The 27,406-nt window shown below is 43.6% G+C and overlaps 2 protein-coding genes across 3 annotated transcripts in view; one reads left to right on the forward strand and one right to left on the reverse strand.

Moving 5' to 3' along the window:
* Window positions 1–7,326: 7,326 nt before the first annotated feature.
* RPL6 (ribosomal protein L6) lies at window positions 7,327–11,505 on the reverse strand. The gene is made up of 7 exons (XM_059827768.1): window positions 11,487–11,505; window positions 10,495–10,746; window positions 10,314–10,412; window positions 9,700–9,843; window positions 8,630–8,678; window positions 8,022–8,206; window positions 7,327–7,519 (listed from the first exon to the last, which is right to left on the reverse strand). The coding sequence occupies exons 2-7, from the start codon at window positions 10,744–10,746 to the stop codon at window positions 7,367–7,369; spliced, it is 882 nt and encodes a 293-aa protein (XP_059683751.1). The 5' UTR covers window positions 11,487–11,505; the 3' UTR covers window positions 7,327–7,366.
* Window positions 11,506–12,181: 676 nt separating this feature from the next.
* The window catches only part of PTPN11 (protein tyrosine phosphatase non-receptor type 11), a 30,211-nt gene continuing 14,986 nt past the window's right edge, over window positions 12,182–27,406 (forward strand). For both annotated transcript variants that reach the window (XM_059827500.1, XM_059827501.1), the window contains exons 1-8: window positions 12,182–12,208; window positions 16,872–16,994; window positions 18,161–18,355; window positions 19,517–19,709; window positions 20,963–21,079; window positions 21,601–21,714; window positions 26,613–26,709; window positions 27,319–27,398. In XM_059827500.1, the coding sequence (XP_059683483.1) occupies window positions 12,195–12,208; window positions 16,872–16,994; window positions 18,161–18,355; window positions 19,517–19,709; window positions 20,963–21,079; window positions 21,601–21,714; window positions 26,613–26,709; window positions 27,319–27,398 (933 nt within the window). In that variant the 5' untranslated portion in view covers window positions 12,182–12,194. The remainder of the gene's footprint in view (window positions 12,209–16,871; window positions 16,995–18,160; window positions 18,356–19,516; window positions 19,710–20,962; window positions 21,080–21,600; window positions 21,715–26,612; window positions 26,710–27,318; window positions 27,399–27,406) is intronic.

Below are 27,406 nucleotides of genomic sequence, written 5' to 3' on the forward strand. Positions count from 1 at the left end.
GCAATCAATCAACAGAAGTACTGAGAGCAGCTCTATCTGTCAGTCATCCAAAGCCAACCGACTATTTGGAGGACTATACCAGCATCACTGCCTTCATTAGGTTATTGGTTCACAAACGGGCAGCATTAGCCCAGCCTTTCACATGCAATACAGTGACCATATTAAGTGTATTGTGCTCATTCCTCCGTTCTTCCAGGTTGTTGTCATATGGCTATTGATTGTGCATGACAAACATCTAAAAAAGCCATTTCTTAGACTTGATTATCCATTCTCCCCAGGCTTGGTGTGGTGGCCGATTGAATGACATGAAAAGTTGCAGCTCGGGGTGGCAGGATGGGAAAAATGACAGAAATTCTAATGAGTTTTCTTATAAATCCCCAGGAGACAGCTGCACTGACTGGCTCACGCTGTGCCACCCTTCTCAGGTACTTGTGAAATCAGCTGTTATTTAAAGTAAGCTCAAGCCACATAATTTGTGATGTTATTTGTCTTATTTTCATTTTTTTGATTCAAGCTGTTAGCCAGTTGGGAGGTTAATGGGTTGCCTGTGTTAGAAGACAGTTATGTGATGATGCTAGACATTGCCTTGATGAAGTCCTGTTTATTTACAAAGCACGAAAAAGTCTTCTTTCCTAGAATGTTGGATTAAGTAAACCACAAATTTTTGTGCACAGTGCTTTGACCAAAGCCAGTATTTTGACAAAAAAAAAAGCGCGCTTTCAAAGTTTTCTCTTGCATCAGCAGTCTCAAAATGCAGTTTTCCTTTTTCTCCCTCTCTGTTGCTGGTATGTGCATGTGTTTGTTTTTTTACGGTCACACAAACACAAAGCTCCAGATTTCAAATGCCCTTTCTGCACTGTGTCAGTCCAGAGGGAAGCCATGCGGATAATGTACAATGTACAGAAGCTTTGCCATGTGCCTGTCATTTGAGTAATAGTTGCTGTTGTTTCAGTTCTCTGATTCTAGAGGGGCATTTGTTTATTTTTGTGCTTATTTTAAGGAACTGTTATGGTTACCCAAGAATTTCTATGAAATTCCATGAAACAGATTATAGTTTCAGCTTAGCAAGACATTCACACCAGTAATTTAAATACTGATTTTACCTAAACATCTCCAGTGACACATTTTGAGGGTGCATCATTCTTTTTAGGACGTTCATATTTCCTTGTTCTGAAAAATAACCTTCCTCCCTTGTATAGCAAGGACATAAGCTTGCTGCCTAGGACTGGTTTTGTACGTTTTATCTTTGTATTTTATTTCCTCATGCGAAAATGGGCATTTTGAACAATAGGATACCATGTATAGCACATGGTGATATCTGAAAGCCTTAATTTTAAAAACAATTATGTCCTAAGTGCATCTGTCAAGCGAGTGAAAAACCTCTAGATCAAGTAGGACTGACAAAATAGATGAAGATGTAATTGCTTCTGGTTTAGTCTCCTATTTTCTTCATGAGGTTTAAAGCCTTTCCTAGTGCTACTTGGTGTGGTTCTCTGCATCCCACGGGCTTGCTCCAATGGACTGAATAAATCATTTTACCTCTGTGTACAGTTTCTCAGTGTTATGGCAGTTTTTACCTCTGCTGGGTATCACGAAGCCAATGTGCTCAGTGTATGTAAAGTATGAGAAGTTGTTTATTATGATCATTAAAAAAATTCTGCAGGCAAAGCGCTAGGAACTGCTAATTGGGCAAAATGCAGAAACACAGAATGTCACCAGAGACTGAATCTTTTAGCTGTAGTCTCCTGTACAAATATAATGGACTAAGTTCTGCAAAAAGTGACATTACAACTGATAAATAGGAATATGAAAACATGTATTCTTCACGCCACCTGTGCCAGTCTTCAACACCACACAATGCTTTTATTTTTTAGTATTAAATGTTGATACGATCTCAGTAGGGGAAGATTAGAATAATGGATCAGGTTCCCTCCTCAGTGTCATCCAAGCATAGACTTGTTATTCTTTTATGTACTTTAGAGCATTGTTGTAAATTGTATGTCTACAGAAGGTTAAAACGCTTCTTGAGACCCGATATGAGAAAGTATTGCTGCTATTCTGCAGGTATGTGAACACTGACCTCACTGAAATTAAGTTACTTGCTCAGGGTCACACAGAAAATCAACAGAACCAAGAAAAAAAAAAAATTAATTTCTTTAATCTCAAGTAATATTTTGACTACCATTCTTCCTCTCTCCTTATCATTATTACTACTAATAAATATTTATGTCTGGTATAGTGTGAACCATGGTTAGGTCATAGAAGTTGCTGGCTGTGTGTACAATCTATGATGTAAAATAATTTCCACTGAGAAAGATAAACATTGAAATAATGGGGGAAAAAACAAGGATAAAATGGACCCAAAAAGACAGTCAGCTGACAAAAATGGTTTTTGACTCTTAATATGCGAGAGGGTCAAAACTGGTCTGATCTAAAAAAACCCCAAAACCCAAACAAACTATGAAAATGCAACTAAAGAAGTAAGAAATTTCATGGTTGCTTATTGGCAGGCGTGTTCAATTCCACATACAACCATCACAGACCAACCCTCTTGCGTGACTCAGTGCAAATGTTGACTTCAGCCAGTGGGGCTGGCTCACTTTGTTCAATTAGTGGCTTCCTGAACAACGAGGAAAAAAAAAATAGCAAGAACTATTATGAATAAGATCCTTATAAAAATATGCATTTAATTGCTCTAATTGTTTAAACAATGAGGTGTCAAGTGCTTAATGCAGACTGTAATGCAGGAGAACCTGAGATATCAAATTCACAGGTAAATAGTTCCCCTTCTCATACATCCTCACATCCCACACACGTCACTGGGAACTTCAGATGCTGTCTCCAAACCAGAATAGGAGCAGGAGCTCTTAATCCTGTACCCATATGATTATGTCATTTATGTGACGTGCTACTTCAGGACAATAATGACAGAAGATAGCGTAGTGGAGTTTATGTAACTCTCCTATGTAGCTATACCTCTTAGACTAAGGTGTCCATGTGTCTGTCTTGTAACAAAGCAATAGCTGATAAAATGGTAGGAGCCACTGCTATTTGTAGATTGGTATACTGCTTAATCCCCTGAACAGCACAGGAAAATGGTGTGATCTCTTATCCTAATGGAACTTTAAGATACCTCAATAACATAGCCTTCACGCTGAGCCAGGGACAGGGCAGAACTCTGCTGTCCAGTTTCAAACTGAGCAGGGTAATTGCTTGCCTGGAGTTAGAAAACTGTAAAAAACAGTTTTGATCTTAAAAACCAGGTGATTTTACTAAGGAGATACCAGGAAGCCCTCTGCACTGACAGACAAGAAACAGAATGTACTGAAAGATACAGAGAATCTGAAACAAATTCTGTTACCATTTGGATGGGGTTTCTAATGCTTGACTCATTTAAAGCGTGATGGGAATCAGCATTTGGAGACTAGTGAAGGAGTTATCCATCATTTGCTAGAGGGAGGCTGCCTAGACCAGCTCTTCTCTATGAATGGTTTCTCAGCTGATCTTGCCTAAATTTTGTATGAGGCTAAAGCAGAGCTTCTTCCAGGTGGTGAAGACAAAGAAACTGTCCTCAAATTCTATTTATTCTTTATTGAGCTTGTGGGGAGATCCAGAATGACTTTTTGCAGAAGTGAGGCTGGGTATACCCGTGGCAACGGTTCTGTGAACTACGAGGACAGGAAGGGCAGGGATCAGGTGGAAATATGCTGGGGGAGAAAGTCTCAGCTGCCCCTGCGGGACAAGGCACATCCTATAGGTATCCTATAGCATAGGTGAACTGAGGAGCTGATCGCTGGACATTTGGGCATTTGGCATGTTTTCCTCAACACCTGGCCAAAATGGTATGTGTCATAGTCCTGTAAAAGCACCTTCACGCTCCAGCCAGAGCGTCTTCTCTTAATTAAGGTTAAAACCAAGTGTGTCATGCCTGAAATGCCAAAGGTAACATTCTTCACAAACCTGGCGCTGGAAAGTACTTTGTCTTGCCAGTAAGCCTCAGTTTCTTCCAAGGCTCCCAGTCCCAGAAGCAAAGCTAGCGCCTGCCTCCCCGAGACTGCCGGCGACACGGCCGCTGGGACACAGCCTGTGGGCTGGACTGAATCCACCAGGTCACTTTGCATTGGCAGCTAATAGGTACAAATAGGTGCCTGTAGATAATGAGACATCGCATCTTATTACTGATTCCCTGAGAAAGCCAACATCCCTCTCTCTTTCCTCTCAAAAGGATGCTTTATTATAATTACATATCACTTTATTAGGCAGCTGAAGCAACGAGCACATTTGATGCTAATGAAGTGCTGCTGTGGTTGAGTCTGTCACTATTTTTGGACCCATGCATCTCCAGCACTTTTGATTGGGTGACTGAGGCTTTGGATGTCTCTAGCTTCTTCTGTGGGGGATGCTCAGCAAAAAGCAGTGACTCAGCGAGCCCGGACTGCAGAACTGTTTACATGCTCAGAATAAGAAAAGCTGCGGGACAGCGAGAACGCACACAAAAGCTCTTTATGTGGTGGAAGTATTTTTCAGGTAGTGGACGGTATTATCTAGATTGAAAATTCCTTCTGAATATTCACTTTGTTTCTTTGTTGGTCATCTCTACAGTCTTTGTTTTTCCTCTTTTCCATCCTCCACCCCAGAGCATTTCAGCAAAAAAACAGATTTCACAGAACTCAAGGAAAGTAATTTAGAGGTTAAGAGAGAGACAAATCACAGCTGTCCACCGGCTGTCTTTCCCTATGAAAGATGAATGTTTTGCCATCTCCATTTTCTGCAGCAAAGCCTGAGGAGCTGCTCGGCACTCTGAAGGCATGATTTGGTGTTAAAATTTGACTTAACAGCTAGCGCCCCCGGAAGCAGGCCTGCTCCCACGCCCCTTTGTGCCAACACCAACATTCATCTGGTCTCACAGTGACTCAGTTCAGGGATCTAAACCAGCACAAAAACCTTCCTCCCTCCCTCTCTCTCCCCACCTCAGTGGGCTGGGTTACTGGTCACCACCTAGTCAGACAAGCGACAGGACTGGGGCGAGGACAGCAATGGCAGCACGTGAAACCGTTTCTCTGTACCAGGACCTGTTAAGACAACCGAATTGTATTACCAAATCACTTCCTGACAGAGCCTCCCCTTTCAGTAAACAAGGTTAATGGTTCCACGTATCATTCCGTGTCTTCTGATACACAAATGAGGAATGTGTCAGGGTAATCAATAATTACAGACAATACCATTGTATCTACATGCCTAGTTATTCTTAGACTAGCCCATAGGGCTAGTTTGTTACTACAACTTCCCCACTCCCAGAGGGGAAGGGAGTGACTGAGGCACCAGCGCCTTGTAAGTCTTCTCTTAGACCGCAACTGTGTGACCGAATCCGTTTGCAGACTTTGCGTTACCACATGCTGCTACAAACTATTTTGATCAAGAGGTCTACTTGCTGGTTTCGGACTTTTCCCATTTAAGTGTTCCCACGTACAATTTTTACTTTAACTGAACTTTCTAAGCATATTGGGTTAAGATCTTTCTTTGGTAGTATCAGTAAACTTATCTTAGTACTAGCAGCGAGATGCGTGCCACACTTTTGTATTTTTCGAGTTGATTTATGTAAACAGGCCAGTCCCACCACTGCAGTAAAATCTCACGTTAACTTAAAACCTCTGACTATACCCGTTATCCACCAAACCACATACAAGAGATGATTTAACTCATTGCGGACGTAGTTCCGATGACAGAGAAAAATAAAGACCATTTTCTCGCAGCACCACAGGGCAGAATCTAGCATGGAGCACCATGAGACCTGCACGGAGCCAGCGGGCCAGGAGTTCTGCATTTAGACAAAGCTTGCTCACTGCCTCCCTCTGCTGAACCACACTAACATTTAATGTTAATTATCGAGAGGAAGATGGTGGAAGAGTAACCAGCACCGTATACTACAAAGATGACCATAGCCCCTCGGTGTGAGAACCTGCTGAGCTGGAGCATTCTGCAGGTGTTTTTTCTCAGTGGCTCTGGAGCACTTGAAGTCCAATTGCACCTTCCCAATGAACATGGCTAGTGTGTGACATGTAGGCTTCCGCCTCAGGGAGGGTTGTTTTTTCTCCATTTTCTAGCCCCATTTCCTGAAGCTTGTATGAATTTGATGAAATCTCTACTCCCTGTCAAGTTTGACCCCACTGGCTACTTTCAGCTAAGAACTAATGGGAGGACAGATGGTGCAGTTATATAAGCCTCGTTTCCTGCATAAGTCTGGCTAAGAAAGAGCTCAAGCCTGCCAGATTTGTTAATATGTACATCCTCGGTTTTTGTAAGAGTAGAGCTATTACTACCCAAGCATCCTCTTCCAGCTATCTGGTAACTGACCTCAACAGAGAAAGCAAACAGACAGGACTAACTTTCTCGACTCACTTTCTGAGATGAGGAAAACTGCCCAGCCTCTTAAGTCTCCCAGGATAGAAACATGCTTGCCTTTCACAGAAACAATTTCAGCTTTTTAACCAATTTCTGAGCCTACGGAATTAAGAATCATGCTTTTGCTTTTTGATCTAAGCAGGTATTCTTCTCAACTAAAAGCATTACATACCACACAGATAAACAAAGAACAGGAAAAAAATACGGGATTTGGGAAGGGACATATATTCCAAATTTTGTTATGGCTCCAGGGATGATAAGTTACCCTACAAAACTCAAGTATTCCCAGCGTTTCCACTTCAAAATGCATGGCATAGCTCCTGAAATGCCTCTAAAAAGTTGCTATATTTGTTGAGGTTTATGTGGTGATTGATGGATCAAAGCTGGTCGTCAGAAATACCATCTCCACACAGCTGCACACAAGCTTTAAAATGCTAATGAGTTACCTAGCAGTGCTTCCTTGCTGAGACCTGGTTCTTCACAGAAGATACCTGAAGCACTGGTTTCAGCAGTACGGGTGCAGAGAAATAAGCCAGCGCAGACATTGGGCTGGACGTTCATTCTGGAATGTGTCCTGATGGGGAGTCAATGCAGTATGTATATCCTCTTTCCCAAAAGAAAATCTGTTTGGTTTCCCCACCCTGTAACTCATTTATAGTTAAGAAAGCTGAAATTCAAGTGCCAATTCCTTTCTGGTTATACTAAATAGGGAAAAAAAAAAAAAGAGAACCAACCCCAAAAAACCCCAACCAAACAACCCCCCCTCAGCCAAACCCTTATACACTCCAAATTCTAGTCATCTACATACAGTCCCTCAGAATTCCAGGCCACAAGCAGTTTCCCTATCCTTTAAATAACATGCATTGCAAGATTTGTGCAACACCTTCTATTACAGATTGCGATGAAGACACCAGAAACCCTTGCTTTTTTCCCCTTCAAATTTAATGTGGTGCTTTCAGAAGAGTTAGAACACCAATTTGTGAGGATAGACTCCATTCGAGAGACAGAACGTGGAACGCAGATACCCACGGAGCTGAGGCACCTTCTTGATTCGTGCAAGGATCTGCGAATCCACTGCCTTCTGGTCTGACTTGCGTTGCTCCGTTAGCTCGTATTTCTAGAAAGTACAAAGAATAATGTTAAAGTCCTGTCGAGTGACTTCAGACTCTCCTACAGAGACGAGAAAGTTCAGGGCAAACCCCGAGTTCTGGCATTTTCAGGAAATCTTTTCTCCATTTGTTCCAAATATGGGAAAGGTGGCAGGAGACCGGAGGAGGCAGAGAGCACTGAAGCCACTGTTGGCTTACGTGGCAGATACCAGAGCCAGCAGCATGCTGTTGGCAGTATCAAAACAGTAAAGGTGTTTCTCGGTTGAAAAAGACATTTAACTGGAATAACCACTGCTGCTGTTCTGCTCAGGTAGAAGCAGAAAAGAATCCCCAAATTTAAAAGGGGTTTATCTCAATGCTGCCGTTTGAATTCATTTTAATGGTGTTACCTCACTCTATTGAGGACCACTGAAAATTCAATTCTCCATTTGTTCCATGGTATTTCCCCCTTTCCAGCCTGGCTTTAAGTAATAAGGGCATTCAGAAAAAATGAACAATCATGTTCCTTACTTCTTTTTCAGTGTCAAAGATCTCGCCTTCCTGGTGCTTGGGCTTACGCAGCCTCTTCTTCTTAAAGTAGGCATCAGTGAGATGCTTGGGAATCTTCACTCCAGAGATATCAACCTTTGTAGATGTAGCAATAACAAATTTCTGATGGGCCCTACGCAGAGGGACACGGTTGATAACCAAGGGTCCTAAAGGTAGAGGAAAGACAGAGGAAAGAACAAGGTTAGCTTTCCTGGTGACAACCACTGCTTTTAAGTTGAATTTTTGTAGTGTAGGAAATGACTAGCTTCTTCAGAGGCGCCTACAGCTAAAATCTGAACAATCACCAAAGCCCTTCACCACAGCCTCTAGAAAAGCCAGAAAAGGCTTCCTGATCTCTTCCAGGTAGCCAGATATTGAAGCTTAATTACCTCCCTGGAAAGCCACAAAACACGATTCCACTTTGTTACACAAACACATGATATGCCAAACCATCTGCATGCAGATCTGTAACACTACTGACCCCAGAGACAAACTTGAACTCAAAAAAAAACCAAACCAAAAAAACCGCAAGACCCATACCCCCCAAACCAAAGGAAAACAATCATCACACCTAAACAAAAGTCTTTTACCTGTAACAAGCAAAAGGCCAGTAGCAAGCTGCTTCAAGAAGACGACACGCTGAAAAGAGATGAGATGTGACATCAGTCCTCAGGTCCCAGCACTCTGAAATACTGCAGCCGAAGCGGGAGCTCCCCGCACTTGGCCCGTACTGCGGCTACAGGCATTGACATAGCACCCAGACACAAGTGCAACTCTGCGACTTGAGAAGCGACCACCAGGTGAGCCAAGCGACCAACGCTTCTCAAAGCACAGCTTTGCCAGTTACCACATCCACAGCAGAGCGTGCCTCTCCAGGTGCTTCATCATTTGAGGCCGAGCAAAGCCAATTAGCATAGTTTTTTAATCTTTGGCTATTCTAGAGGATGGTGAGACAGCCATCCCATCACCCAGTTCTTTGTACAAGTCAAAGGCAAAACTAGATAAAACCCAGAAGGGCACCACAACATATCACACGGTCAGAGCCATCCCCCAGTTGCATTTTTTTCCTTCTGGTCAAGTTTTTCTTCCCCAAACAGCATTCTCTTAAGTAATGTCCCATCAAAGCCAAAGAATTCAAGAAAATAAAGGACGTCAGTTAAGATCTGTTAGTAAACACCATTAAGATGAACAACACAGCTTAATGTAACAATCAAGTGTTACCTTAACAATTAGATTGGGACTGAAAATATCATTCTTCCCTTGCAATAGGTCGTCTAAAACAAAGTTTTGGCCTCACTGCGACAGCAATAGAAACAGGCATCGGGTCTGCCATGCCACAGTGCAAAGGTGGCGTGACACCAATCTGCACCCTTCTCTGTACTGCAGGAAGACTCCCTTAATTTTCTCTAAGCAACTGGACCAGCCTGTTTTACTTCCAGCTCTGTAGAACCTTAGTTTAAAGACTGTTTCCCCTAAAGGCAGGACGAGAGAAAGCACCTAGACAGAATTCACGAAGATCTAGGGGCTGAGCAGCATCCCATGACATCAGCTGGTGAAGTCAGGACACCTCTGCTCAGCCAAAACGGCGGCAGCACAGAAATGCCACGAAGCCCCTGTGAGAGTCCACGTGGGGAAGAGCACAGGAAGAAGTTCCCATTACCTTGCCTCTGTGACGACCCGTCAGAAGGATCAGGACAGTTCCTGGAGTAATGGAGGCCCGCAGCCTCCTCTTGTGCTGGCAAAAGGGCTTTTTGCCGTGACTCAAAAGCTTGCGAGGAACATCTTCAGTGGGATAGTATCTGGGCTAGAAAAAGAGGAGCAAAACGTTCTACCACCCTGTATTGCATGAGCTTTCACTACAGTTTAGATTTTTCCTTTTGTAAGAGATACCATTTCCCTAAAGACGACCTCTCCGAAGGATTTTTTTCTGCTGCGACCAGCACTTCAGGAGCACGCTGAGTATTTTCTGTAACTTTTCAGCCAAAGTTGAGACTAGCTCTGTATTTCTGACCACGCTCCCTGTTCAGCGCAGCAATACAAATGGCAAAGGAGAGCCCACTCTGGCCTACTAACCGTTCTCTAAACGGCCGGCATCTTCCCCGAGAACAACAGTCACCAGGTCCGTACCTCAAGATAACAACTGCCTGATAACAGTTTAGGGCAGCATGGCCATGGGCTGAGGCTGCTACGCCGTCCCAGCCAAGAGCCGCATCATCTAGCCAAAAGTTACATTTAACAGCACTAAACCCTCAGCATCCGAGTTCTTTTTCTTACCATTTTGCGGATTTTAACAACACGGCTGCCTCCATTCTTGTCTCCACCAACCGGCTTGGTGATGGTTGCGCGTGGCTTTTCTTTCTTTTTCTTTTCTATCTGTGGGCAAAGAAAAGTGAAATTTCAGACCAAAGTCACCATGAAACACATGATTATTTAAACACAGTAGTTATCGCCCTACCTTTGTTTCTGGAGCAGTGTACTTGCGCTTGTATAGTGCTTTTCTGGCATACATAGCTGACCGGGAATATCTCCCGATACCCCGGGCCAGGACAGGGTTACGGCTGGCATGATACTTCTTAGTCTTCTTTTTCTTCTCACCTACTTCCTTCTGGCTTGTCTTCTGCTCAGCCGGCTTCTTCTCACCCGTCTTTTTCTTGCCCGGCTTTTTCTCACCTGGCTTTTTCTCGCTGGCTGCCTTCTCGCCCGCCATCTGTGGATCCAAATAAAAGAGAAATTATGACTTATTACAAGGTGTGCGGGAGCATCTAAGCTGCAGAAACAAAATAAAAGAATTGGAACTTGATCCTTTATACCATTCTACTAGTCGTCAGCCACCTCTTACAGCCGCGGCTAATCAAGACACTGCAGAGCCAAAAGCCGTTCTGCTTACTGCACACCCATCCGTCACACAAAACGCTCCTCCACGCTAGTCAGAACAGCTACAAATTCCCCCAATGCATCCAAGGCCTCCTCGGCGGGAAGCCCAAGAAAACGCAAACGCACGCCGAGGCCGCAGTCGCCCCTGTCCCCGGGGGTGGTCACGGCCAGCTTGGCCTCGGGACTCCCCCCGGCCCCGCTGGAGCTGCTCGGCCCCGCCACACCGCGGAGCTACGCCGGCCCTCCCTGGCCTCCAGCTCAGCCCTGGAGAGGCCTCCAGCTCCGGCCCCAGCCGAGCCCAGCTCCCGCTTCTCAGCTGGGCCCCGAGAGGCTCCGGCCCGGCCGGTCACGGCCCAGCCCGGCCTCCGCAGCCAGCCACGGCCTGGCCTGGCCGGAGGCGGCTTAACCTCCCCGCTCCACCCCTGCCCCCATATGGGCCCTCGGGCCTCATCGCCGTCTCCCCGAGGGTGCCGGGCCGGACCCGTGAGCCCAGCGCAGCCACCCGAGGGCAGATGGCGGCGGATGACGCCCGCCGGGTGCCGGCCCTGCTCGCCGCCGTTCCGCCATTCTTACCTTCCGGGGAGGGAAAGGGACCTACATCCGGGTACAAGTGGCCTAAAGGGAGCGCGGCGTCTGACGTCACCGCGTCGGCCGCGGAGCACGCTGGGACTTGTAGTCCGGGCGGGCCCGGCGCTGCCCGGGGCAGCGCCGGGTCACCCGGGGAGGGGGACGGCGGGAGGGTCCCGGCTGGGCGGCGGGGGCGAACACCGGAGCCCCGCGTCCCGCCTCGGAGGGGACTGTGTGGTGACCAGCGGCTGCGGAAGCGGGGCTCACGGTCCTGCCGCTGCCTGACCCTCCCTCCAGCTCGGGGCACGGCCGAGGTAAGGCTCCGCGCCGCCCCCTGCCTCGCCTGGCTTCGCGGGACGAGGCCCCGCTGCTGCTGTAGCGGGTGTCACCGGAACCCGCTCGAGTGGACCGGGGCCCGGCAGCCCCCGCCCCGCCCCGCCCGCCCTGACGGACCGCCGCCCCCGCGGGCCGCCCGCGCGCTGCCTTTTGAGGCGGGGGCGGGGTGGCGTCGCAGGCTGATGACGCAGCGGGCGGGTGACGCAGGGCGGGCCGCGCCGCGCTCTGTGCGCCTCCGGGGCCTGAGGCGGCCGTTGTTCACGCTCCCCTCAGGGCGCCCGTAGGCCGCGGCCCGCGCCGGGGGCGGTCCCCATGTGAGAGGCGGCCGTCGAGGGGGGCGGCCGGGCGCACCGCGACCCGCCAGCGCCACGGGAGAAAATGACATCGCGGAGGTGAGGCGGGAGCGAGCGGCGCCGAGCCCGGCGGGGGAGGGGGGCGGGCAGGGGGCCGCCTCCCCCGGGGAGCGCAGGGCCCGGGCCCCTCAGCGCCCGCTCTTGGGGGGCCGCTGGGCCGGGCCCCTCCCCGCGGCCGGCCTGGCGGCGCAGGGCCTCCCGCGCCCCGTGGCTGCGGCGCCGGGACGGCCCCCAGCCCGCTGCCTGCAGCCGCGTCCCAGCCCCTCTCCCCACCCGTTCCTGGGGCGGGATGTCCCCGCTCCCGCCGTCGTGGGGCTGCGGCCCGAGCCGGGGCCTGGCCCCTTCTGCTCCCCGCACCTCGCCTCGCTTGCTGCGGCGAGCGGACCCTCACCCAGCCGGTGCCGCACGGTGGGGGGCCGCCCTCCCCGGCGTGGGGGGGGGGGGGGCAGGGGGGCGGCTGGCCTCGGGCTCCGCCGACCCCCGTGCAGGGGCCGTGGCTGCCGCAGTAACATTGGTTTCGTGGGGGGTTTCAAGCGAGTCTCCCCGCGCCCGCAGGTGCGTTGGAACCGGAGCTGAGAGGCGGGTTTTATTCGTGTGGCAACCCCCAGGGTTCTCGGGCCAGAATCCGAGGCCAGGCGGGGTCGTGCTGCTCTCAGTAGTCCAGCACTAGGGACGTTACTGCAGCTAAAACGTGAGCCAACTTTAAAACGAGTGCTCGTAAGCTGACCTGATCCGAGCCCTCGGTTTATTAGCAGCATTCGGTCTAATTTCAAAACCTTTTGGTGTTGCAAAATCAGGATGATAAACAGTTGAATCTGTTTTCTTCGTTGTAGCTTCTCACTGTCCTTAATGTATTTTGATGTTTGTCTTATTTTAGCAGTCCTTTTTGGGCTGAAGGGTTAAGGTAAATGTTAGACTTAAGAGGAATTACTGTCATAAAACCAAAAAAGATGTTTATATTCTTATCTAACATACCTGTTCTAAAATTTGATACATCTCTAAGTAACATCTATTAAAGTATAACTTCAACATTGGGCTGTCCTCTTTCTTGCTCTGCTTAAGGCAGTTGAAACTAGATGGGTTGGTTTTCAGTCCATGGCCATTTATAGTTGAATTTGGGGTCTTCCAAAGCGTGTGGAGGATCTCTAGTGTGCCTTGAGTTTTCTGAATGTCCATACTCGCACCTCAGAACAAGTATCCAAGCTACCTTTTCGAAACACTTGCAAACTTCCTCGTTGACAGGAGTAATCTTCTTATTCTGCTTGGAAATTTAAATTGTAACTTGTGAGAGAGACTGAAAAAAGATGAGAACTATAAACTGATGCGCCTATAAATAGGAGTAATTAAACTACCAGTCACTGCCTCCCTGAATGCTACGGTTGTGACAGCTGAGACTCCGAACTGATTTAATCTCTCCTGCTCTTGAAAAGGTGATTAGAAATGCCCAATTACGGCATGGAAAAATGTATTAATTTCTTCTTTTCTCTCTTCAGTTTGCTAAGAGACAAGTATGCTGGCAGTGTATGACTTATAAAACACAGATCCTGCTGCTGTTTTCTGGACTATCCTAACAATAAAAAAAAGGAGAGAATTGTAGCAAGGCTGTATTTCCTACCATGTATTAGCTCTCACCGGAAGGTTTCCTGCTTAGCTGATATCCCCTTAGTTTTGTAAATGAGACCCCCACTATGTCACTGGTTACTTTTCTGCCAACGTACTGTAAACTAATAAGGGACTTAGAATGGTATCCTGCTGAACCCCCCAAATCAGAATTGCTGTAAGGTGTATTCCGTGCATAGTGAGGAGAGCTAGTTTAATTAGAGCGTGGGTTTACGTGTGCGTGTGTTACTTTCTTGATTGTATTTATTGGCTGTGATGCCCTTTGCTTGCGATAGCCTCTGCACCTGCTCCTAATAGAGGTTGAGGAAGGAAAATAGAAAAAACTCTAAAATGCATTCCATCCCTATAAAAGGAAGCGTAAGAGAAAGTCCTCTATAGGGCTTACGTTACCGGTATCCGTGTCTGCAGTCCCCTTGCTCTCTCCTCCAGTTTTGGAAGGGATGTGGCCACCAAGGTTCAAAAGCACACATGTGATGGCAGTACTTCAAATGAAGTGATCTCGATACCGGTCCGGAACCATTTAACAGAGATCACTAACACCCCCATTTTTCTATTTGGGGTGACTGACAAATGCATCTTCCTACTCAAAGCCAAAAATACAAAGATGAGAGAGCAGGAGTACAAGTTACCATTAGAGCAAAAGTTACATAAAGTGCAATAAACTCAGTTGGTCTCCCAGATCAGCTTTTTTTTTTCACTACACTTACTTAGTTTTTGCCATCTTCAGTAGGAGTGTGTGTATATGTGGGGGGTGAGATTTTTGTTTTTAGACAATCTATCATCTTTTAAGCACAAGTTATTTGTAGTCCCTTCTGTTCAATAAACTTATTACGTTTCTGTTATTTTACATCTTTTTAACAACTAGTATACAGTTACTTCGACATGTGTTAGGGTTTAGAGTAAGATACAGAAGATACTATTTTAATTAAAGTTTATGGAATATCACTATGTAATAAATCTGTAGGGCTGATCCAGTAATTTCTCCTTTGTATGTTTATACATTTTCGGATATAAACTCAAAAACTTGCAAACATGTCTCTTGAATCTGGTGCATTTTTAAAAAGCTTATAAACTGTTCCAAATGTTCTGCTTTTTTTTCCTTTGTTTTTTGTTTTCTCCTAGTGGAAGTAAAATTTTGGAGGTGGAAGGTGTGGCAAAAATATTATCAGCTTCTGCAGACCAACCTGTCATATTCTGAAATATATTCTTTAATGTTCCATTCATCCCAGGTGCCGATGCTTGTGCAGTTTCTTTTGTGAGACCACATCAAAACAGAACTTTTCTTGACCTTTGAGTAGTCATTAGATAAATGTAGCATTATTTATTAATTCATTCCCATTTGCTGTAATACCTTGGGAGTATTTTTTAATATTTTTTCACTACCCGTGCTGCATCGGTTTGATTTTTTTTTTTCTTTTTTTTTGTTCTTCAGTTAAAGATATGGTACTATTCACTAGATTTTCTTGGTGCAAGCAGATTATCCTTAACTAGAAAAAAAGCCAAGATTAACAAGAAGAATCATTTCCTTCTGAAATGGAATTGGTACATAAGTAATCCTAATGCCCATTTGAATGACTTGCTAGAGGTTTGGATGTTCTAGAATCTCTAAAACTCTCCAGAATGTTTCTGTGAGAATCCGTGCCTGAAGCAAATAGGCTGGATAAGGCCTTGATAGGAATATTGTCAATTTTTCAGTGTAGAAGGCCTTGCTGAAGCAACTGAAGGAATAACCCTAAATTTAGACATGCACGTGCATATTTTGCTGTTTTATCAATTTAGCATGAAACGTCGACTGTATGAGGACCGATCAGAAATGCTATGCAATTTTTTTTTTTTTAGATATAGCACTCTTCGCTCTGCCATGAGATTCGTTGCAGAGTCTTTTGCCTTGATGTTTTGCTTCACTTTGGAGAAACTAAGAACCTCATGTACAAAGAGGAGTAGCCTGTGTTCTTTCTGCAGATACGGATGTGCGTTTTCACTTGTGCCCTGCATAGTGTCTGATTTAAGGCAACTCTGAAAAATAAATGCGATCTTTTAATTGCCAAATACAAGCCTGACAAAGCCACTACAACAGTTCTTAGTTGCTGTGTTCACATCTCTGTCCCTGGGCTGTGTGGTGGTTTGTTTTTTTTTTTGAGTTTGTCTTCTAAAATTGTGCCTCATTAAAAACTCCTTTCATCCCGAACACACAGATGTAGTTTAGTACTGCAAGAGTGCAATAAGTTCTCAATTATAGGTAAGAGAAAACGCAGATGTGTTAAGTGAATGGCTAAGAATAAGTCTCTCAAAAGTTAATGCCATAGGTGGGGACACTGAGCTTCTTGGATATAGACCATATACAGCTCTTCTTTGGCAGGGCACTATATTAGTCATTCAGAAGGCTGTTTGTGGGTGGTGAATATCAATATGCAATTCCTCGGTGTTTGTATTTAAGCGGGATATATTCAGACCAGAGAAATTGCCATGGTAGTTAGAAGACAGAGCGGTGCTCTTCTGTCTGGCAGTGGTGAGCACCACGTCCTCCTGAGGAGGGTAGAAGACGACTGGGCAACTGAACAGGTTGTCCACAAGTGAAGCTCTTTCCTGACCCCGATCAGCTGGTGGTCCGCCTGTGCCCTAAAGCATGAGGTTTTGTTAAATTTTTAACCTTTAAAATGTCGTCGAGTATCACTTCAGATGTTTTGTTTTACTTTTAAGTATTTTTTCCTGATTGTCTTTCAGTTTCTTTGTGTGTCCTGTCTTCCAGGAGTGAGGAAAATGCATGACTTGTGGTCTCTGTTTACATTGTATGCCTTTCTTTGGTATCATTTTAATGCAAGCAGTCTGAATATGTATAGGTATACCACTTTCACTTACAAAGCATCTCTTACCAATACATGAAATTGCAACGCAATATGAAATGAGTAATTTATACTTTCTGCTAAGATAGAGATTCTTATTAATTTAGGAACAAAATTCGGTACTTCCTGGCTTTGAAGTTGTTGGATTGTTCTGTTTGGTCTTGTCATGTAAATTAACTCTGAAAACCAGAAGATCTTCTATTTATTTATTAACGCTCTTTATTTTTAACCTCTTATAGATGGTTTCATCCAAATATTACTGGGGTGGAGGCAGAAAACCTACTGTTAACAAGAGGAGTTGATGGCAGTTTTCTGGCACGGCCCAGCAAAAGTAACCCAGGAGACTTCACACTCTCCGTTAGGTAAGTTTAAATGTTCTTTGTATTCCTCCCCAAATTGGTAAGGGTCTTCATTTGATGCTGTTCTTGGCGAAGGAGTTGTAAATGAACTACTTGTAAGAGACGAACAAAGGCATGGATCATTTTTTAGTATGTTGTTAATTTTTTTCCTCTTTTTTCCTCCTGTTTTCCGTGAAGAGGTTCTCAAATACTTTTACCCAACTTGGGGAAACTATAGGTTGGAGGGTGGTGAATTCTGATTCTTCAGAGAGACAGAAAAAGTTAAGGGGAAGCAGAATGAGATTCATAGTGGCATTACTTTTAGCCCTGTAAAAATCTATTTGATAACCATCTGAAAGTAGCAGAGATGATCTGAATTACTGATCAACCACATGCAAGAAAATGCTATCCAGATTCTCTTCTTACAGGAAAAGTCAGCAAGTTTTTAAGGCTGGCTAGTTCAGCTTCCAAAATTGGCCTTTTGTAACACTTGTCCCCCGACGCTGTGTGGGTAGTGGTAGGGATGGGGAAGGACAGCGAGAGTAATTAGATAAAGGAAAAGGGAAAAGTGGGATTGGTGATAAGAATAATGCTGCTTGGATACCTTTGAGATAACGGGCCTTGTTGAACGGAAGAGGACTCTTTCCGAGAGCTGTTCTTCATTAGTACTCGAGACTGTGGGAGCAAGTGACTTGCATCAGGCAAAGGCAACTGTTTACTGAAGGAGAGATCTTAGCAGTTAGTGTGAAATTCTAGGGAAAGGAGCAAACAATCTCTGATGGGTGGCTTTAGAATGCTGAATTCTTCTCGCCCCTCTATGCCTTGTGCTTGTGTGTGCAATTCTTGGGGGTTTGAGGGATTTCTGTTGGAGATCGTGAGGCCGCAGAGCTTACACTGGCTTCAAGGATCCCTTCATTACGGAATTAAGAAATTAAGATTTTTTTTTTTTTTTTTTGCCTATTCTTCCTGACTGTTGGATAGCCACTTCCCTTCTGGCAAGCCACTGAAATGTGGCTGAAGCACACTTCAGAGGTGCACTAGCTTAGCTATTCTGCAATATTTCAGTTGGAAAGTGATGCAAATACAAGTATGGATTTCTCCAACTCAAACAACAGAACACTAAATATAAAAGTGATTGATTGGAAATCAGCTGACTTGTGTGGGGTTATTTCCTTTGTTTCAAATATTAGACGAACTGGAGCTGTCACCCACATCAAGATCCAGAACACAGGAGACTACTATGACCTCTATGGAGGAGAGAAGTTTGCTACATTGGCTGAGTTAGTCCAGTATTATATGGAACATCATGGACAGCTCAAGGAAAAGAATGGGGATGTTATAGAGTTGAAATATCCACTGAACTGTGCCGATCCTACATCTGAAAGGTCAGAGAAATAGTGGTGAAAACCTCAGTGTCCATGTACTTACTAAGAAGTGCATCTTTTATCCCGATTAACACTACAGTCAGCTTCTATTTGATGAAAGGGTGGTCACTATCTTGTCCTAAAAGTGGTCCCACTGATTTCAGTGAGTCTACTTGCAAAGTAGACTAATACACGTGATTAAAGGTAGAATAATCTAAGCCCCAGAACCTATTTTCTTCAGCTTTCTTCCTGGTGTGATACAATACTAAAAGAGGGCATCGTTCCCTTTATTTTTACTGGGAGAATGTTTTATTATAGAAGTTCTCCCAAAGCTTCCTGAAGCTGCTATTACTGCAAGGAATTCCCAGGTGTATTTCTGGGCATAACTTTATACAACTTTTCCAGCAGTGGGCATATGTGTAAGAAAGTGAATGACATGCAAATCCTCAAATTGCTCAAAATCATTTTTTAAGGAACATGGCTAATAAGGAGAATCTGAGACTTTAGACTTGACATATACTGAGGAAGTATGTGTATGTCAGAAATAAACCTCTATGGCCAATAGATAGCAGTTTATTCTCAGAAGTGAAAAACCAAGTTCTGTCACTTCTGAGAATGGCTTATATTTAACAGTAGTAGGGAGGGTTACTGCCTTTTTGGCCATGTTTCTTGAAGAAATGAAATTGGTGTGATTATCCTGTCCAGTTCCTGATGTGATGGAAGGGTAAGGTCTCAAAGATGCTAAGTTTCCACAGGTTTATCAGGAAAGTGCATCCTCATGAAGGAAATAAAAGAGGAATAAATGCCTTGACTGAGGAAAAGGTTGTGGTGTAAGCTTGTGTTTACTGGACACCAGGGAATCCGTTTGGACTGTTGTAAAGGATCCAAATCAAAGCTTCATTTGAAGCTTGCATGAAATGCAAATTTCAGTGCTTATGGAAGTGCTTGCTTTGAAGTGGTTCTGTAATCACTCGTGTGTATGTACATATACACTTCCAAGGCTTATTTTGTTTTTATTTTTATTTTTAAACTGTGAGGCTTTCTGTAGACCTGGACACTTTTGTTCACTGTATAGTTTAGTATAATCATTTTACTTTTGTTACAAAATATTTAGAACAAGCAGATTCAGCCATGGCTGGAATGACAAGTAGGGTACCTGTCTGTATCTTACTTTATTTAAAGGTGGTTTCATGGGCATCTCTCTGGAAGAGAAGCTGAAAAACTACTAACAGAAAAAGGAAAACATGGAAGCTTTCTTGTGCGTGAGAGTCAAAGCCACCCTGGGGACTTTGTTCTTTCTGTCCGGACAGGAGATGATAAAGGAGAGAGTAATGATGGGAAATCTAAAGTGACACATGTCATGATTCACTGCCAGGTATGATGAAGCACGAGCTTCTTTAACAGGGCTACTTCCATGGGCAGTGGGTTTATTCTAACAGGATGGCCATCTTGCACCTCGCTACAGAGCTGGATACATTTCCCCTTTCCCTGTGGTACTCTGTGTGCTATCTATCATCTGTTTGATCAAATTGACTAATTCAATAGCATCAAAATCCTATTAGTGTTTTATTGGTTTTGACCGCTTGCCTGACTGAATCATGTCATACTATACTATGCTGTCAAGTACCTTCTAATAGATTTACTTTTGATTGCATCAGAAGTCAGTCTCAAATCCTCTGCTGATGGAGCCTTTCATGTTCATGACTCTTCTTAAGCGAGTTGCAGTCTCCTGGATAAATTATATAAAAATGAGTAATTGGACAAATAGAGATCCATCCGAGTATATCCGTTTCTCCTGTCAGTTTATAAAGTTGCACCTGATAGATGATCAACATTTTGTGAAAATTTTGAGTACTGAATCCAAGGAACGCTTCCAAATCTAGAGCTTGAATTTAATATAGGGTAGTTCTTCACTGAAGTATTATTAAATTATAGTCTTCTGATATTTTCATATATGCCCATGTGTTGCTATTTAAAAAAAAATCACAGATTTTGTACTTTTCTTTTTCTTCTGTTATCCTAAAAGACAGTGCAACAACTTCATTGTTTAATAACAACTAAAATGCACTAACAGAAATAGTTTGGAGATAGAAATGGTCTACCAAGACTGTAAAAGCCAAACTACTGGAATTTTATATTTATTTATTTTTTTCCAAGAAAACATCTTTGATTTGCAGTTAACTACTAGTAGCATTTATGACACTGAGGAAAATAACTTAGCATTGCTTCCTTAAAATCGGGATGGTGTCAGTCAATACCAGCCTTTCAGGACCCAATAATACTCTTTTAGGAATCTGAATTGATTCCAAAGCTATCTCCTGGATTCTAATCATGTGGGTCAGGTAGCCTGCTTGAGCTGACTGAACCTCAGTTCAGGAGGAATTAGCTTTCCTGAAAAGGCAGATAAAACGATTTTCACTTAAATGGTGAAAAGGGTAATGCCCTCCATAGTGTGTGTGGGTTTCTTTTTATTAAGGTTCTACCATCCCTTGGCAGAAGGATTTTACTAGATTCTTCTACATATGGTTTTAAAGGGAATTGCTCAGATGTTGCATAGCCTAAAGATGATGTTAGAGTAGACTTCATTGTATGAAGTGTATTTATTTTGATAAGCATCTGTCTTTCAAGGATCTAAAATACGATGTTGGTGGAGGGGAGAAATTTGACTCTCTGACAGATCTAGTGGAACATTACAAGAAGAACCCTATGGTAGAAACTTTGGGCACGGTATTGCAACTCAAGCAGGTGAGTGAACGGAAAAGACACCGCTAAGCTTTGTTACCTTCAGCATGTACTGTTGAAGTACAGGCTTTTCCATGTGTTCCGTGAGACATCGTGGTTTTTTTCTTTCCTACTGCAAAAATGAAGAATTAAACTTTGTGAAACTGGATGACGAAGTCAGTCATTTAAACGGGAACAAATTTTTATATTCCTTTGAAGGATAGACTCTGGTGTCTCTGCATGTAGAACTTCTCTTGGTTTCATCGTGGTCCACAGGGATTGCAGGACTAGTCCAGAAATGAGACAGCTTAACGTATTGAAGTACAACCGTGAGACTTTATCTAAAAGCAATTGTTCCCTGCCCCCTTGCTCTTTACCCTCACTGCCCTTCATTTTATGAATTGTAAAGTTTTGAAGTCCAAATAGATGCCTGGATCCTAGAATTGCGTATATAAAATATACTTAATGCAGGGGATTTGTGTTTTAACTGTCTTCTCACAGTTGTCATTTGTTATACCTTTGTTTAATATTTGTATCTTTCTTAGCCTCTGAATACTACCCGTATTAATGCTGCAGAGATTGAAAGCAGAGTGCGAGAGCTAAGCAAGCTAGCAGAGACTACAGATAAAGTCAAGCAGGGCTTCTGGGAAGAATTTGAGGTACTTCGTTACATTCCAAGTGTTATGGTATTAAATCTCTACACTACTAAAAAGTTAGGTTTGTTACTGCCTTCCTGACATTTTTCTCATTTCCCCCTCCGTCCCTTCAGATCCCTGTTCTTGCTCCCATACCCTGTGTCAGGTACAGCATGTATTAAAAATTTTAACCAGTTCCACTCTTGTGTCTGCTAGTAAAATGATTGAAATACTTGCCTTTTTTCCTGATTCTGAGAGCTATTTATGTTCTTCAGTGCTATTCATTCAGTACCTAGCACAATCCCTCCTGAATATCTTCCCCATCATGAGGGAGCCTTATGTACAACTGTATCTGGACCACCAGGAAAATTAATCGGGTTCATTCCTGTGTTCCTTTTCTTCATGTGGACAGGAAGAGGTCTGTAGGCTGGATTAACCTTTCTGGAGGCAAAGGACTAATTCCTAGCCTACACTGCTCTTGGTGACCCGAGTAGCAGTACAGTAGCGGTATCTGGTGCAGTTGGGATATGTCAGATGTATTGTGCATATGAGGGAAATTGCACTGTGCTTTCTGTTGTGTGTCTCGGTGCAGAGGATGTTTTGTTTTGCACTCTGCTGTGTTTGGGAGGTTGGGTACCATTGCTTTAAGGGAACTTCAGTGTGATTTCTCAGTCAATATATACACTTGCCCTTGAGTTTGTGGCTTTTTGATAGCCATCTTTTGGGGATCTTAAAACTATTGTGAAGCGGTAGTGGTAGCAAGCTCTGAGATGAAGTAGCATTGATCACATGTATTCCCTGGATTCCTGGAGATTTACTTTTGTTTTGTTTGGGTGTTTCATTTCTGCCTGCAGCCAAAATTCCATTTCCCTCCCAGAAAGTAGCGTTGCCTTTCCTTCTGTCTTATCTGCGCACCTCGTGTGTGTGTAACATAGCTGTGCTGGCCCAGCTCTCCTCCTCTTTGAAGTCCTAATGATTTGAGGGAGCTGCTTATGTTTGAAATAAAATACAGCTGAAACTGTTAATCTCTCAAGTAGAGCAAATTAAGTAGGAGCATTAACTAACACCTTGCAAGCTACTTGAGTCTAGCCTGGGTCCTAACCCTTCTCTGACAGCTGGAGTCACTTAACAGCTGGGTGCACGTGGTGGTCACAGCCAGAAGCTTTAGAAGTGTCTTAAATATAATGGACTGGTTTATACCACACACGTGTAAGAAAACCACAGTGGAATCTGGAACTCCACCAGCAGATGGCAACAGGAAACTGGGAAGTCCTGATCTTTGGCAGAGGCTGTTTTTGGCTGTGTAATGTTATTTTGAGAAACTTCTTGAATAGTGATGGATTTGCAAAGCAACTATTCTTGAAGAAACGTTTTTGATCACGTTCATTAGCTGAATGTACTCTCCAGTCTGCTCTGAGATTATTGTCAGGAGGAGGAAAATAAATCCGTGAAAAGCACAAGACTCTTACCAAAGAGGTAACACATTTCACTACGAATGTGGATGGAATATAAGAAGGTGAGGTCATGACAGTGGGGAAATAATAAAATGAGGATTAAGCTTTCTCCTCTCTCTTCCCCTGCGCCCAGTGTCGGGGGGCAGTCCTTGGCCCAGGACTGCTGAATGGTCAGCATCCCATGTGGAGGGGGGGGGCAGGCCAGCAGAGGCTACTCTGGCCGTTGCTGAGGATTTGGGACTCTGTTTTACCCTAACAGTAGAGTGGTGGATCCCCTGGGGAGCAGTTCTCATCTATTGCTTGTGAACCTCGCCTGGAGGTAAACTGGCCTCAACCTTTGAATTGCTTCTCTTGCAGAGTTAAACATGTGAACTTCGATATGGGGCCTGAAGGGTCGGGAAGATTAGCCACACCTGCTCTAATGGCTAAAACTCGCATATGGGAATTAACTGCTTCTTCCAGCGACTGATTAGTGGTGTGCTTTGTCATATCATGATACAGTCATGTAGGTTGTGCCTGTGATCACTCTGTGGTTTAGCCTGAACGTACTTTTGCAAGTTAGCCAAGCAAAGGGCATCTATTGGCTTCCCTGGGGACTTTAAGTGGACCTTGCTCTTACTCAGAGGGCATAAAAAGGAAAAAGTGTGCCGTGTTGGCTTGCCCTTCTTGTAGTTGGTGCTGGTTTACTAGAAGCTGCGTAAATTAATGTGGTTTTTGGTTTGTTTTTTTTTTCTTGAGGGAAGCACTCTTGTGCGTTTATGAATGGATTGTTGATTTGCCAAATATGACTGAACTATTACTTGACACTTACGACTTCTTTTCTGACCTCTGGTCTTTGTTGAATAAATTTGTCATGTAATGGGTTTATCAGTTGGTCCTTAGAAGCAAGGTGTTTTCCTGTCTTGTGACTTTCCTGAAGAATATTTGCTAGCAAGCCAGAAGTCGTACAGAAAAAGTAAATGTAAGAAATGAAAGATTTTACCTATGAGACGTTCCACTTCTCTTTCCCCTCCACTGCTGTTAGCGAGGTCAGCACTAAACCTTACTTGTTTTCCACTGTGCTTTTGGAAATGAAGCAATCTCATAGCAGTTTTAGTGTCATGCTTTTTCATTCACCTCAGGTAAGCTATAGCTGTCAGCCTTGGTGGCAGGAGGCAGGGGGGCAAACTCCAGGTTGTCCGTGGATCTCTGCCTGTGCTGTTTATGATTTGGCAGTCCAGATGGTAGTTATAAATTACTTGTCTTCAGGCATATTTAAGGATGTACCTCTTGTCCCATGAACCGCTAGACAGAAATGTTGACACTCCTTGTAATGTTTTTGCTGCTGCAAAATGGCTGTTTGGTGAGCTTAATGCTTGGATGTTGCAATGAAATTGAGGGCTGTGTTTTGGATTTATTGTTGTGTTGTGTACGTCTTTTAATGGGCTTGTTAGAAGTTGCTGCTGCTCATGGATCTCAAAGCAATAATAATTAACTGTATGAAGTGAAGATGTGTTTGAAGCCATGGTTTCCACACTCTTAATTGTTTCCATTTTTTAACCTACTAGCAAAGTTTAGCTTTCTGTTCTTTTTGCTTAGCATTTCACTTCGCTGAGCCTCAAAAGTGTTAATATTATATAAAGGTGCTCTGTGATAATGGCACTTGAAAGACACTTGCAGTGTGGCGAGAGGTGAGCTTACTGCAAAGCGCTGTTTCACCCATCGCTAGTAGTAATAGCAGGCAGTGCTTTATGGGGATATTTTTTCTGTCTTTTGCTTCACAAGCATGAAACCTTGCAGCTCTCCTATATTGCTTTTGTTCTTTGGTTTCTTTCTCTTTAGGATGAGCCTAATTGTTACTACCTTACTTGGTGACCTTGGACAATAACAGAGGTTGAAATAGAGGTGAATAAATGTGCCTGACGTGCCCAAGCTTTAAAGTAAAAGCAATCTCTGCAAGAGTATTAAGAGTGGTAATAACAAGAGGAGCAGCTTCCAAATTCTGAGTGTTCCTTTCAGTCAGGCCAGTACTGCTTTTGGGATTAAAACTTGGAATAAAGACAAGGAGATTCTGGTCCCTCCAGCTTCATTGCAAGGAGGGGGATTTGCTACTAAGCAACATGGCTGTGAATTATGGAACTGCTGTTGTCCCTGTCGTATTAATTGTGAACCAGGCACTGAGAAATTAGCTCCTTGCCAACAGGAGGAATCCCCATGCAGATTTATTGTTTCTGCACTGGATGATTTATGGATAACCCTGTTTGTAGTTACCTAATGTGCCCCACTCCTCCCCTAACAGGGTAATATGAGAAAGTCTGGGCAAAATTTTGTACTGGTTTAGTGAAGTGGCCTTGTGTTGCTAGAAGAGAATGATTAGAGCACTTAAAGTGGTACATGACTGCGGTGGCGGGTTGTGCATTGGCATTTTACCCGTCTCATCTATACCTTTGAAAATACTGTAGCATTCCCACGTGGACTTTTGTCTTGAGGGAATAGACAAGAATATCTTCCTATATACTGCTTCTAACTGCTGAAGGACTTTTTGCTGTGCTTGATGCTTAAATACAGTTGCTTGTGTTGATGTGCTTTGGGTTTTCTGTGTGCTCCTTCCTCCTCTTTGGCTGTCTAGAGTTGGTCTGGCTGCAGCTTGCAAGGATCCGCTTTTGTGGCGTTGCTGTAACACAGCCTTCGTAATCTCAGGGACTTGTTTTGGGGCTTCCCAGCAGTGTTACTACAGACTCGCTGTAGCTGAAGGTGCGGAAGAAAGCTGGTAAGGCCTGGAGGAATCCAGTACAGCTCAGGTAGAGAAGCACTGGATCACAAAGTCCCTTACTCCTTTGCAGGTTGGCAATGTTTTGAATGCATTAGTAACTAATCTTCATCGGTACTAAAGCTAATGCCAGTTCAGCGGAAATTTTTTTTAACTCCTTACCTGCCTGATTCAGCAAAGAGGAGAAATGTGATAGTACTCCTAACTTTTATGCTTGGTGGGAAAGACCTAGTGTTAAATATGTTTATTTGGACGTGCTCTGTGTTGTTTGGTTTATTTTGCATGCCTTTTAAGATGGCCAGATTTCCACAGACAAAATTTTGTTGTGGTCCTTTGTAACCAGTTTTGTTTTCCTTGCACAATGATTTACAGGTAAAAGCTTTAAGGGACCAACTTGCGTCTGCTTGGTCAGAACAGTATCATGAGGACTTGCTGGTTATAGTTTGTGGTTTAAAGAAGCTTTGAAATCATAGGTGTCTATAACTATCAGGTGGAAAATAGCTTGCCTTGTCACTCATGCTCCTGTGTTTCTTATATACCTTGGAATTAATGCTGTACTAAGTCTGAATGGAGAAATCCAGTACCCCTCTCTCTTTCTCTGACTATCTGGCATTATAATCAAGTATTATCGTTTTTTGAGAGAAAGGATCGCTGTAATGATGGTGAAACAGTCCACACTGCTTTTATTAAAACCAGTTATTTGTGCTGTTTTCGTTTAGACTTTACAGCAGCAAGAATGCAAACTTCTCTATAGTCGTAAAGAAGGTCAGCGTCAGGAAAACAAAAACAAAAATAGATACAAAAACATTTTACCCTGTAAGTATTGATTTCTTTCACTATAATGTAAGCCTGCTACTTTTCTCTGCTTTATTTTCTTAGCTCGTAAATACGGGGTTAATTAATCATCACTGTGCTTTTCCTTCTCTTTAGTGATAATTTCCCCCCCTTATGTTGTCAGTATTAGCCCATGCAATTTCCAATTTGTGTTCAAACATTTGCACTTTGTAGATACCAATATTTCAATTCCCAAATATTGTATTTATCTTCATCTTTCATTTAAAAGCATCACATCTCTAAACTGTTATTCAGCAAACTGGAATGCTTAAATTTAAGAGGATTAATTTGTGGTACAAAACTGCATGGTGCAAATCCAGCAGCCATTTGCCTTGACTTAGTGCTTGACTGTCCATGTACTCATGAGTTACTAGGAGTCATGAATACTTATTTTGATCTAGCTTGTTATGAATAGGCCACTTGTTTTAAGGAATGGCAAAAGAGGAAATGTTGAATATTCTAGCCACTGATTTACTGAGTTTGATAACTTAATAGTTGTAAGAAATGTACCTGTCTGTGGGAGATTTAAAAACAGCTGTGTGTTCACAACTGTAGGATGCAAGTGCTTAACATACATATATATTCTTCCAGTTGATCATACCAGAGTTGTTCTACATGATGGTGATCCAAATGAACCTGTTTCAGACTATATCAATGCTAATATTATTATGGTAAGTAT

The sequence above is a fragment of the Gavia stellata genome, chromosome 21, assembly GCF_030936135.1.
Source record: "Gavia stellata isolate bGavSte3 chromosome 21, bGavSte3.hap2, whole genome shotgun sequence".
NCBI classification, from domain to species: Eukaryota; Metazoa; Chordata; class Aves; order Gaviiformes; family Gaviidae; genus Gavia; species Gavia stellata.